This window comes from Geotrypetes seraphini, chromosome 10 (genome assembly GCF_902459505.1).
Source record: "Geotrypetes seraphini chromosome 10, aGeoSer1.1, whole genome shotgun sequence".
NCBI classification, from domain to species: domain Eukaryota; kingdom Metazoa; phylum Chordata; class Amphibia; order Gymnophiona; family Dermophiidae; genus Geotrypetes; species Geotrypetes seraphini.
Window position 1 is genome coordinate 111148854 of NC_047093.1, and position 13937 is coordinate 111162790.

The window sequence follows — 13937 nt, forward strand, 5'->3', positions numbered from 1 at the left end:
TTTGGGACTAGAAAATAACGAAGAAAAGCCTGAGCTTCCTGAAGAAGGGAAAGTTGCGATGAACTGGAAGGACACTTTTGGAGGGCGATCTGGAGGCACCTGAAGAAAGTGAAGAGAATATCCCTCCCGAAGGATGGTGAGAACCCAGAGATCTGAGGTGATCATCTCCCACTGGTGATAAAAATGGTGAAGATGACCTCCTATGGGCAGAAGAGAAGTCTTATGGAGGGAGGTTGGTATGCTCTGACTGGGAATGTCAAAAAGACCGAGCTGGTTAAGCCGCAGCAGGAGTCTGACCTTTCTGCTGTCGTTGCAGTGGCGGTCGTCTAGGCGGAGGTCTGGAGAAAGCTGGTGTCATTTGAGGATAACGATGTGGTCGATGCTTGTATGGCAGAGCAGGAGGAGTCTTAGGCTTCAGCCGAATCAAGGAAGCAAAAGCGCTCATGTTCAGAGAGGCGCTTTGTAGCAGCTTCAATGGAATCAAAAAGTTCATTTCCCTGGCAAGGCAAGTTCACTAGATGGTCCTGCAAATTGGGATCCATATCAACAATGCAGAGCCAAGCGAGGCAATGCATGGCTACTGCAAAAGCAGAAACTCTGGGAGAGAGCTCAAAGGCATCATATGTGGCTTGCAGCATGAGGAGTCGAAGTTGAGACAGAGTTCGAATAATCTGCTTGAATTATGAAAGACACTGTTCCTCAAGAGCCGGATTAAAAAAAAACAAAACAAAAAACAACTTAGGCATTATTTTGAGGAAATGATTAAAATAAGCAGTGAAAGTGTAATTGTAATTGAGAATTCTGTTAGCCATCATGGAATTCTGATACAGTCTACAGCCAAACTTGTCCATGGTACGGCCCTCCCTGCCTGGAGGGACTGCAGCGTAGAGCTTAGATAGTTGAGCTTTCTTTAATGAAGATTCCACAACCAAGGACTGGTGAGATAATTGATTTCTCAAATCTCTTACAAGGTACAATGTGATACCTGGATTCCATCTTAGATGGAATGGCTGTAATGGAATAAGGAATTTCCATATTCCTGAAGAAAGTTTCATAGGGAGCCTCAAGGTCTCCTTGGGTGGATGAGGCAACTCCATGTCAGCCAAGTATTCAGAAGTGTACTTGGAATCAGATCCAGCTGAAAAGCTTTCCCTGTGTCAAAGACAAATCTCATAAATGCAGACTGAGGCAGAAGAACCCTCAGGAGAAGGAGAGCGAGACTTAGGAGCCACTGAATAGGAAGAAGCCTCTCTGGAATATTGAGAAAGAAGCTCAGAATCCAGCCATACAGTCACCGAAGAAGCTCCACTACCTTATGACAGGAGGAGTCAAGAGTGTTTGCGCTTAAGAAGCCTCGATGGTGAAGTCCCTGGGTCCGAGGAACAGAGTGGGTCAAGGCAGGAGGAGGAGACTCCCTCTGAAGCGGTCTCGATGGAGGAGTCTTCGACCTGGACGGACTTTGAGGAGAAGCAGCCGATGAGAAAGTTTTACGAGACCTATGTTTAGGTTTTGAAGAAGTATCAACAGCCTTTGATAAATGAGGCATAGAAGACTCAGTATCCGGAGGAGAGGTTTTCTGCTTGAGAAAAGACTCGACTGCGCATGGAAGCAAGGTGCCTCAAATGCCTCGAGCGATGCCTCGATCAAGGCTCAGGAGAGCGTGTCCCAGGAGGAAGCAAAGAGTCACTGGATGATAAGCGACAAAACTTCTGAGGCTTGCCATGAGGTGCCTAAACAGGAGGCTCAGGTTGAGGCTGGCTCGTAGGAAGCAGGGTCAAGACTGGGAGGAGCTAAGCCATGACCGACGAAATCTGAGCGGTCAGAATGGCTTTCAACATGTCCTCTAACATAGGCACCGAGACGAAGGGATCAGGTCTTGAAGATGCAGCAGTGCACTCCAAAGAGGGCGACCGAGGATGAGTATTCCCTATATTTGGAGGCACGCTTAACTGGAGGTCTCGATGAGGCTGGCAGGACCATAGGCAGGGCCTGGGATGCCTGAGACTCTGGAAGCTTCTTAGGAAGGGTACCTGAAGGAGAAACAGGAGACTTACCCACAGATGAAGACTTAAAAGGGACTGCATGTGAGGCCTTCGAGACCGAAGGTGTCGGGGGTCGAGGTCTTGGAAGTCAAGGCCATCCCCGAAGCTGAGGTCAAGACCCTCTCAGACTGCTCCATAGTGCCAAATAGTTTAAGAATTTTGGCAAGGCATCTGCGAAGGGCTTGAGGTTGAAGGGTAGCAACGCGAACAAGTGTCAGGGCAATGTTCGGGACCCAGGCAAGCAATACACCAATGATGAGGGTCGATGAGTGAAATTACCTTGCCACACTGGCTACACTTTTTGAAACCGGTAAGAGGCCGGGACATAGAAAAAAGAAAGGCCGATGAAAGAACGAGGTTCAGCGGCCAGGCCTAGACCGAAAGGCTGCCGGCCAAAAAGAAATTTATTTTTTTTTTTTTTAAAGAAAAAGAGAAAGACACGCAGGCACAGCAACTGGGAAAAACAACAAAGCCACGGTGTGAGAAGGCAACGAAGTAGCTGCAGAGCTGAAGTGAAGAGGACTTCTCGGCTCCGCGGAAAACGCTGAACTGAGGTACCTCACAGGAGACGTGTGCCCCGACTCGGGTGGGAAGGCACTTGCTCATGCGCAGTGCAGCACTCATAAGCTCTTACAAAGATCTTCAAGCAAGTCTGCTTTCGAGGCTATCCGCTGCAGGGCTCCGTCGGTGACGTCACCCACCTGTTGAGAATATGCTGCCTGCTTGTCCTGGGATAAAACGACATACTGGAATATTTGTTAAGGGTTGATTCCAGCAGTAATGAGTGATGTGGGCCAGACCATGGACAAGAATGAATCCAGTGTTCTTGGAGCAACCACGATACTTAAAGGTGTGTCTCAATTTGTTGAGAAGTGTCTCAGTAAGCCTGCCATATAGTGGCAACCTAGAAGCCCTTTGGGAGACTCTGTATAGTCCAAGCATGTATTAACTCAGTAGGTAGTGTCAGCTTCCAATTTAGCAGGTAGGGCTGCACTCAGCTGCCAAATATATTCAAGAAAAGAGCCACTGAAGGTCTTCGCCTGAAAGGTAGTTCCTGTAATGGTTTGAAAGGAATGCTGTAAGACAGGCTTAAATAAAGTATAAGCACCGTCAAAGTCCAACTGGAAATTTGAATTAGAGAAGTTCATGTCTTAAAAAAAAAAAAAAAAAGTCCTCCATACCGATCCGATGAAAACTAGGATCGTTGAGTATCTCTTGTTCGGTCAGATGCATAAGATGAACACGATAAAGACAATACCTCAGCTTTGAACGCATCTATGCTTCAAAGCAGTGGATCATGTTTGATGGAGCGCCAATCTTGGATTAGATCCACGAGATAGCACAATACTCCAATGGATAGCAGACACTGGTACCTTGAAATCTTGTAGCACTATGCTTAAGTGGGCGGTACCAAGGGAATTGATGCTAGCAGTAGCATTTTGTGCAAATTAAGCATGCTACTGAGCTCTCTCCGGAAGAATTCATGGAGTGTATCCCAGAAACATGTACTGGTACCGATGGTTCAACAGGTTGTCTTTGAGTGCGCAACGTGAAGGAGAAACAACCTGTAAGGATGAAGAACAATGTTGCTATTCAGTCTGCATCAAAAGGACTCGATACTGTCGAGACCAGCGACGCCTTAAAAGAAAGCACCAGTATTTATAGCTCAGCTAGTACCATCAGTACAGCAGGTTGTCTCAAATTTGTTGACCTCAATGAGTATGCATACCATGAGGGAGAGACAACCTGTGATGCAGGGGAGTGTAGGTATCTATGTTCGGTCTACATCAAGAGACTATACCATTGAGATCAGCAATGCTGTTGGAAGTGGATGTTTCTGAGCTGGCTCCCCTGACATTGAAGTCTATATAGAAGCTTTCGATGTAGACAGCTGAGAAGATTTGGCAATGTCCATGGTCACGCCAAACTGCTCCTGCTAAGCTCAACAGAGTGTGATTTGAAGAGGAACACCAAGTACAAGCCTCAATGTGGAGTTCAGGGTCTAAATCTGAAGACAGCAATTATGAGGGTCAGCTACAGAAAGACCATTCTCAAAACCCAAAGGTTTCAATATGGACCAAAAAAAAAAAAAAATAAAATTTAACTCAATACTGAAGCCCAAAATCTGCTGAGTAAAACGTGCCCCCCCCCCAAAAGAAAACAGAGGAAAAGTTATCTACTCACTTGACTTAAGAAAAACAAATGAAAGAAAATTATGCAAAGCAGGGAGGTAGCACCAACTGAACAGAGTTCAGTCAAAAACAGACTTCTTTGTTCTGCAAAAACACAAAGAACTGAAGTACTTCGAGCCTCTTTGGGCAGGAAGGCAGTTGCGCGTGTGCAGTGCAGCTAGTCGCAAGCACTTAAATTTAAAGCGACAGTTCACTTTCAAACTGTCTGTACCAGGCTCCATGGATGATGTCACTCATATGTGAGAATATGCTTCCTGCTTCTCTTAGAATAATACACTGTATTCATAGTTCTGCTGGTGCTATGCCCATTTCTTGTTTCTTTCAGCTGCCAGTCAGACCACGTGAAAGCCTGGGAACATAGCAACTGATAAAAATTTACCAGGACCAATACAGATGCCACACAGCCTGTGCTCAAGTTCCACTAATAACTTGAAGTGAGCCTCACTACCATAGGAACAGTCCATGAGCCACCAAAAAGTGTCAGTGCAGGCTGGCTAAGTAGGTGCCCTGAAAAAGAAATAATTGCCCTCCCAGCTAGAGACCTTAGACAGCGAGGGTCTGTCTTCACTCAGGAAACCTGGGAATCTCTGTAGTACTGAGAAACCTCTAAATTGAGACCAAAAAGTCCCAAAACAAACTGAATCAAAGCAAATCAGAAAGACTCCTTCAACAGCACAGTTACTTACCGTAACAGTTGTTATCCAGGGACAACAGGCAGATATTCTCACACATGGATGACGTCACCGATGGAGCCCCACAGCAGACAGCCTCGAAAGCAAACTTGCTTGAAGATCTTTGAGCTTTCGAGTGCTACACCACGCATGTGCGCATGCCTTCCCGCCTGAACTAGGGGGGCCTGAACTGTGAGGATCCTCAGTTCAGATACCTAGCTAAGAAGCCAACCAGGGGAGGTGGGAGGGTTGTGAGAATATCTGCCTGCTGTCCCTGGATAACAACTGTTACGGTAAGTAACTCTGCTTTATCCCAGGACAAGCAGGCAGCATGTTCTCACACATGGGTGACCTCCAAGCTAAGCAAATGGGATGGAGGGAAAGTTGGCAATTTAAGAAAAAAAGATTTTGCAAAACAGATTGGCCAAAATGGCCATCCCTCCTGGATAAAGTATCCAGACAGTAATGAGAGGTGAAAGTATGAACCGAGGACCAAGTGGCAGCTTTGCTGATTTCCTCAATAGGAGTTGATCTGAGGAAAGCTACAGACGCCAACATAGCTTGAGCTTTGTGGCCTGTCACTTGACCCTGCAGAGGAAGACCAGCCTGAGCATAGCAGAAAGAGATGCTAGCAGCCATCCAGTTGGAGATGGTACGCTTCGAGATTTGGATCAAAGGAGATGAAGAGTTGAGGAGATGTTCTGTGAGGTTGAGTGCGTTGGAGGTAGAAAGCCAAGGCACATTTGCAGTCCAAAGTATGAAGTGCCACTTCTCCAGGATGAGAAGAGGCTTTGGAAAAAATATTGGCAGAACAATATTGATTGATGTGAAATTCTGAAACAACTTTAGGTCAGAATTTAGGATGAGTACGGAGGTGAAAATTCTGTTGTGAGAACCTTCTGATGAGGGAGATTGTGGAACAGCAAACCTCTGGAAAGATTGGAAGAGAGCATCCACCGACGGAGAGACTTCTGCAACAAAGGAGTTATTGTAATTTGCTGAGATGGCGGGTCCATGTCATTGAGATGGCGGGACCGTGCCATTGAGATGCCAAGGTCCACTGAGGAATGCGAAGGTGAAGTCTGGCAAAAGGAGTCACATGAACTCTAGAAGCCATGTGACCGAGCAGAAACATTATTTGCCGTGCAGAAATGGATGGAAGACGAGAGACCTGATGACAAAGTCGAATGAGGGTATCTTGACGTGGTTGTGGAAGGTATGCTCTCAGGTGGACAGTGTTCAGAGTTGCCCCAATGAACTGGAGAGATTGAGATGGGGTTAACTGAGACTTGGGAAAGTTTATCTGGAACCCCAGACTTTGGAGGAATATAATAGTTTGTTGGGTCGCTGCAATAACCCCTGGAAGAGAGGGGGCTTTGATGAGCTAGTCGTCTAGGTATGGAAATACTTGAAGACCTTGGGTGCGAAGAGTTGCAGCTACCACCACCAGACATTCTGTAAATATTCTGGGGGATGAGGCCAAGCCGAAAGGAAGAACTCTGTACTGCAGATGAAGATCCCCCACTTTGAATCTTACGAAAGGCTGGATGAATGTGGATACGAGTATAAGCCTCCTTGAGGACCAGCGAGTACATCCAATCTCCCTGATCCATCAGGGAATACAAAGTCAGCAAAGAGAGCATCTGGAACTTCTCTTTGACTAGGAATTTGTTGAGGTCCAGAATAGGTCACAAATCTCCTACCAGAAAGTAGCGGGAATAGAACCCCAAGTTCCGCTGGGACAGAGGAATCTCAACACCTCGAAGAGCCCGGGCTTCATGTAGAAGAAGGGGGAAGTTGCAACTGATTAGAAGGACACTCTTGGAGGGTGATCTGGAGGTAGCTGAAGTAAGCGAAGAGAGTATACCTCTCTTAGGATGGTAAGAACCCAGAGATCTGAGGTGATGAGCTCCCACTGGTGATAAAAAGTGGACATGCGACCCCCTATGGGAAATGGGGAATTCTGAAATAGGGAGATTGGAATGCTCAAACTGAGAACGTCAAAAAGGCTGAGCTGGCTTGGTGACAAGCAGGAGTTTGTGACTTCTGTTGACGCTGCTGCTGCTGAGGATGGTGAGGTGGAGGCCTGGAAAAAGCAGGAGTGGTTTTCTGAGGGTAACGACGTGGAGTCTGTTTATACGCCCTAGCTAGTGTAGTCTTGGGTTTAGGGCAAATGAGAGAAGCAAAGAGCGTTCATGTTCTGAGAGATGCTTTGTGGCTGCTTCAATAGAGTCATCAAATAATTCATTCCCTTGACAAGGAATGTTTACCAAACAATCCTGGAGATTGGGATCCATGTCAACATTACGTAGCCATGCCAGTCGACGCATGGCTAAGGCAAAGACTCGGGAAGACAATTTGAAAGCATCATATGAGGCTTGCAACATGAAGAGTCTGAGGATTTGCTTGAACTCAGAAAGACGTGTCTTGGAAACATCAGGATAAAAAGAAGGCAACTTATTTGAGAAAATGGTTGAAATAATTGGTGAAAATGTAATTATATTTAAGAATCCCATTTGCCATCATAGAATTTTGGTATAACCGGCGACCAAACTTGTCCATAGTACGACCCTCCCTGCCTGGAGGGACTGCAGCATAGATCTTGGGCTTTCTTCAAAGATGATTCCACCACCAAGGATTGATGAGAGTTGGGACTTCTCAAATCCTTTACAAGGAACAGTGCGATAACGGGATTCCAGCTTAGATGGAATAGCAGTGATGGAATAAGGAGTTTCCATGTTGTGAATAACAGTCTGTTTAAGAACTGGAGTCATAGGCAATCTCAAAGACTCTTTAGGTGGATGAGAGAGTTCCATGTCTGCCAAATATTCAGGAGTATATTTGGAGTCTGAATGAAGGTCCAGTTTGAGAGCTTGTCCCATGTCAAACACAAACTTGGCAAAGGAAGTTGACTTGGAATCAGAGGCTTCATCTGGGGAAAGACTCAGACTTTGGAGCCGCCGAGTAGGAAGGAGAAGCCTCCCTAGAGTATTGAGAGACTGGTTCAGACTCAAGATGCATGGTAACAAAAGAAGCTGCACAGTGAGGTGGAGTCATGGAATGTTTTCACTTCAGGCTCCACGATGGAGATGCACCCGGAGTGCGAGGCACAGAATGAGTCGAAGCAGGAGAGGAGTCCCGGCGAGCCAGCTTCGAAGGAGGAGTCTTCGACCTGGATGGACTTTGGGCCGAGGCAGAATGCAGTCGAGACCTGTGCTTTGAGGTGGAAGAGCAAGGCAGAGAAGTCTCGGTGTCCAGAGAAGAGTGCACTGAAGAGGTCTAACGACGAAGCTTGGAAGCAAGGTGCCTTGAATGTTTCGAGTGATGCTTCAAACGAGGTAACTCAGGTGAAGAATCACTGGAACACAACTGCTTCGATGCACGAGACCTGCCTCAAGACACGAGGACTGGAGGATCCGGTTGAGTCTCAGGCTGGTCTACCCGAGGCAGAGTCGAGTCCGGAAGCAGTTGAGTCACTACGGAGGATATCTGAGTGGTCAAGATGGACTTGAGCATGGGCACCGAAACAGAAGGATCTGAACTCGTAGGTGCAGCAGTGCGCTCCAAAGAGGGCGACCTCGAAGGTGAGTGAGTATTCCCTTATCTTGGAGGCACACTTAGAAGACGTAAGGAGGACTCTGGTGGCTTCTTAGGTACGGCACCTGAAAGAGACACATGAGACTTACCCATCGAGGACCTCTTCACAGAGGGCACTGTCGAGACCTTCAAGGGCATCAAAGTCGGTGCATGAGTGGAAGTCACGGTCGAGGCATCTCACCAAAAAGTTGTCAAAAAACTGGGCACACCTCCGACGAAAAGCTCAAGGTGTAAGGGTGAAACAATGGTTACAATCTTCCGGTGAATGGACTGAACCCAAACACTGTAAGCAACGACAGTGAAGATCGGTGACAGAAAAAACATGATTACACCAACGACAGCGCTTGAACCCGGTAAGAGGCCGGGACATAGAAAAAAATTAAGTCCGTGTCGAACGAAGTGAGTAGTTGGGCCTAGGCCCAAGGCTCACCGACCGGACGAAAGGAGACGGAGAGAAAACAAATATTCTTTCTTTTTATACAGAAAAGAAAAGATACACAGCGACCAAACTTTAAAAAGAAAAGAAACAGCCACGGTGACTAGAAGGCAAGTTTCGCTGCAGAGCTGAAGAAAAAAAAAAAAAAAGTCTTCTTGGCTCCGTGGAAAATAAACTGAGGATCCTCACAGGAGACGCGCCCCCTAGTTTGGGCGGGAAGGCATGTGCACATGTGCGGTGCAGCACTCAAAAGCTCAAAGATCTTCAAGCAAGTTTGCTTTCGAGGCTGTCTGCTGCGGGGCTCCGTCGGTGACGTCACCCATGTGTGAAAATATGCTGCCTGCTTGTCCTGGGATAATCACATATAGGAGAAACTAAGGAGCATAGCACAGTGAAAAATGTAGATGACACCTACACAAACTCAAGTAGAGTTAAATAACTCAGTGGTTCAAGACTCATGCCTTATGCACTAGAAATTCTATTTAGGAACCACTTCTTCCTGCCTACTATGCTCCACTAGATTTTAAGTTAAATAAAGTAGGGGCATTCCTCACTTACCTGGAGCAGCAGAGCTGGTCCTGACAACCCGGCAACCTTCCCCCCCCCCCTTTACCCAAAGCAGTAGCGACATCCAACAAGCAGCGGAAGTGCCGTAAACAGGCTGCTTCAGGCCTCTGTGTCAGAAGCTACAGGGAAGGTGGTTGTTGGTGCTTCAGGTAAAGGAGGAATAGGTATTATCAGAACCAGCTGTCATGGATGCTGGACCGGTATGGTATGGTGTGGGAAGAAAGGAAGGGAAGGAATGCTGGACCCATAAGTGTGGGGGGGGAGAAGGGGGAAGAGAAAGTGGCCCAGAAAGAAGGGAAAAATGAAAAACTTTACAGTAACTCAAGCAATCAGAAGCTACAGTTATCCGACATCCACCAATCCCCATGGGTGCTGGATAACAAGTTTACTGTACATCCTTGTTAAAAATGGGGAGCAACCCCCCACCACCATGAAAGCATGCTGTCAGAACATTTAAGTCATGCAGCATCTAGTAGCTTCTTTTATTTTCTAGTCTTAGAAACACTATGTATTTTCTGTACTATACAGCTCAACAGCAGATGGTTTCCTTGCTGCCAAGGCAACCAGGATTTAACAGAAAGAAGACAAAATTCAAAGTCCAATTTGTAGGCACTAAGGAAATCTGGTACCTGGGGGATTTACAAAGCTCTGGATTGCTACATTTTTTAATGTCTAAAACTAAATAGCCCCACTTACCAAACACAAAGTTGTCAGGCCTGAAGATCTGCCCAAAAGGTCCAGAACGCACAGAGTCCATTGTTCCAGGCTCAAGATCTACTAATACTGCACGAGGAACATACTTCCCACCTGGAAAGAAAGGTCAAGCATTTTAGCTCCCAATTGTCAAATTCTATATACTGACAATGTGTAAGCCTTAGTCATTTGATACTAGACTAGGTTATATTTTCTCAACATTTTTACCTGTAGCTTCATTGTAATAAACATTAATCCTTTCCAGCTGAAGATCACTATCTCCGTGGTAAGTACCAGTAGGGTCAATTCCATGTTCATCACTGATCACTTCCCAAAACTGAAAAAGAAATAGGATTGATTGGATTTACACCAACTACAGCTGCAACTACAGAGTTGAGAAAAACAGACCAAGTTTAAGATCACCCATCCAATTTGTTAGGTAATGTCTACGGGGTTTTAGTTTTCTCAGAAGCCAATTCTCTAAAGTTGCCATGTATTTAACAATGGTGCTAAGCCATCATTAAATGCACAGATTTTACTACCCGATTATTAAAATGGCTCACTGATTTTTTCCATGCTTTTTGACAGCCTCTGATCGTACTATGCAAATTTACTAGTGTCATAAATATTAAATCTGTAGTCTAACAATGCCATCATTAAAATGACCTCTCTTGGGGATTCTTAAAAAATGAATGCCCCTACATTTACAAGGAATCAGGGTTGATATTTACCAGCAAGGTCTGAACTATCATAGCCTTGCTTTCCCCATCAGTGCCTTAGCACCGACTGGCTCAGGCACCAACAGGAAAATAAAGTAGCTCAGACCTGCCACCAACCCCGATTCCTTGTTGCGCCCCCCCCCTCAAAAAAAAAATCCCCCCCCCCCAAGATCAGCAGGAGGGATGGCCATTAACTCTTGCTGTAGGCTTTTTTTCAATGGGTACAGCTATTAGGTGTGCACAACAGCTACACACAAACCCCCCCTCCAACCCCCCACCACACAAGCCTGGTGTTCTAATACGTCACCCCCCTCCTGTCTCCTAAAGCTCCCACCACCACCACATCAGCCTGGTGGTCTAGTATGCTGTACTCCTCCCTTTTAGAAGGCTGGCAGTAGGGGAACTCACTCCCTCTCACCAGCAGGCAACCTGGGATGCACTGGGAGGGAGAAGAATTAGACGCCAATTGGCCCAGGCCCCTCCTTAGGAGAAATCTTAGGCCCCTCCCTGGAGAAGGAATGGCCCACTATACCATCAGGCTTAGTTGGTGGGGGCTGTCACACAGCTGTGCCCATAAAAAAAAGAGGTATCACCTGCTCTCCTTGGGGTCTGGGTTGTTTTTTTGTTTTGTTTTTTAGGGGCATGCAGGAAGGAGCTGTGCTAGCATTTTTTTCTTCTCAGCAAAACTCCTGACCCCTCTTTTTACCAGTGACTTTCCGCACACATAGTATGCATGTAATTTGCATGTTATTGTGCCGAAAATAGCCAGTAAAACAAAAATTGCTCCCACAGTATTTTTTAACGTGGTGTCGGAACTTAGAGAATCTGGGCCTTAGTATCTCACTTCTTTTCTTTAACTACCTTTCTGTCTCTTAAGCTGACAACTAAGACTCTATAATAATATTGAAAATAAACCAAGTTTATTTACAGAACAGTACTTTCTCACCGGGGGGATGAGGGTAGGAAGGCATTATATTAAAAACGAAGATCGCATCCTAATACCAGTACGTTCCCACCCTAGGCAAGGACGTATCGCTTTAGCGCGCCATTTTACAAGTTCAAAATCTACGATCATTAGATTTTTTAAAAAAAATATATATATGGGCTTTATTTATTTGTACTCCACCTACAACTTAGCGGCTTACAAGAAATATTTCTTGAAAACTGCCCCCGCATTAGGACACACACTCCCAAACACATTTCCACGGTGGTCGCGAAACTTCAACCGAGAATCTGGACTTTACAATTACGCCAACAGTACAGCTAAAATTAGTTTTCTTTTAAAACAGCCTCAAAACACATTGCGTACATGAACTACCGAGACTATCCAGAAATTGAGACTTATTTCTACTGCAATGCGACACCAGAACGTAGAAGGGTGGGGCCTTGCGCAATACACCACGGGAATTCGGAAACCACCAGCACTTCATATGTATATACCTGTATACCCACCAAAGCAAAAACTAATTTCCACATGGGACAACAAGCTAGATCCACCCAACATAACATTCTTTTTAGTTTCTTTCTGCTAGGGATATGTAAAAACTCAACCTTTAAATCCATACATCCTCCTCACCCACCAAGTAGGAACCCTACCCATTTTACATATACATACATTATCAATTTCAACAATTACCAACACCAAGAAACTATAATTAAAAAACGGGTTATAAAAGAACTCTAAAAGGGAAAATGCTTCGTGAACCACAACCTACCTTAGCACCAATCTGATTACCACATTGGCCAGCTTGGAGATGAACGATTTCTCTCATGATGCTACTAATAAAAACACTACAGAACTTAAACAAAAACGGTTACTATGCATACACTAAACTTTTATCCCACCGAGCATTGCACTATATAGAGACGCAACGCTGCTCACACCCACTGATGCGGTTTACTTTACTTTCTATTGGCCGTTTAGAATCAGGTTTTACAAATCGTTATCCGATTCGTCAATATGCTGACAATCAAGAATAATAGTACCGCCTCGTCCGCGCCAGACGTTTTTATTGGTTAGTTGATCTTCTTAGTCCTGCTGTCAAAAAACTGCATCGTTCTGTGAAATTTGCTGCCGATTGGGTCTTTTCAAATGATTGATTTGCTCGGTGATTGGTCAATAGTGTTGGGGAACGTTGTTAGTTTAGATAAGATCCGCAGCATCTGCGTCCTAGTAACGGAGGCAGTAAGGGAAATAAAGGACTAGTAACTACGTTGTTAGAGTAAAGTTCTTATGAAAGAAGCTGGTTAATGCATTTTTATGGCGTAAACTCTGGTGTTCTGTAATGGTTGCGTTATTTGTGTTATTCAAGAAAACTCGATTCGTTGTGGCACACACATTGGAGTAGTGTTCTGCAGATCTCGGTTGGGTTGATCTGTTTGTTTTAGTTACGGATCATATGGAAACGAGTGACTAATACAAGTTAAAAATGAATGAATAGAAAGACATTCCGAAATAAACCGTAGCCATGGTTTTACTCATCTCTGAACAGCCATCAGGGACATAAGAACCAACTTTTGAAAATAAATGGAGGTGCTCAACTCATAACACAACAAATTTCCCTCATCCAAAAAGGAAAAAAAGAAAATAAAAAAATATATATACGATAGTGAGTGACTAGCTTGTATCTAAATGTTTATATATCAAATGTTAGATCCCCCTACTATACTCAGGGCAAAAGTTAAAACATTAATTTTATGGATCCGCTGGATTTCCACAGAGCCTCTAAATTTTAAAATTTCAGTGTTTCCTAACTGTTATAAAGATGTGGGCTATGGACATATTTTTTAATTTTCTTTTTTATTCAGATGTCAGTAAAGCTATACTTAAGTTTCCTACATTTTCCTGCAATTCCAGTCCTTCAATGTCCATCTTAAAAGTCTTCCCCTCTTGCATTTTGCATCACAGGGAATAAGAACATAAGAATAGCCTTACTGCGTCAGACCAAAGGTCCATCAAGCCCAGCAGCCCGTTCTCACAGTGGCCAATCCAGGTCACTAATACCTGGCCGAAACCCAGA

The 13937-nt window shown here is 45.0% G+C and overlaps 1 protein-coding gene across 1 annotated transcript in view; it reads right to left on the bottom strand.

The window, feature by feature from the left end:
* Nucleotides 1-12790, bottom strand: part of TUBB4B (tubulin beta 4B class IVb) — a 33920-nt gene extending 21130 nt beyond the window's left edge. The window contains exons 1-3 of the mRNA XM_033960151.1: nt 12633-12790; nt 10427-10535; nt 10202-10312 (exon numbers count right to left, since the gene is read on the bottom strand). Of these exons, the coding sequence (XP_033816042.1) occupies nt 10202-10312; nt 10427-10535; nt 12633-12689 (277 nt within the window). The 5' untranslated portion in view covers nt 12690-12790. The remainder of the gene's footprint in view (nt 1-10201; nt 10313-10426; nt 10536-12632) is intronic.
* Nucleotides 12791-13937: the final 1147 nt, after the last annotated feature.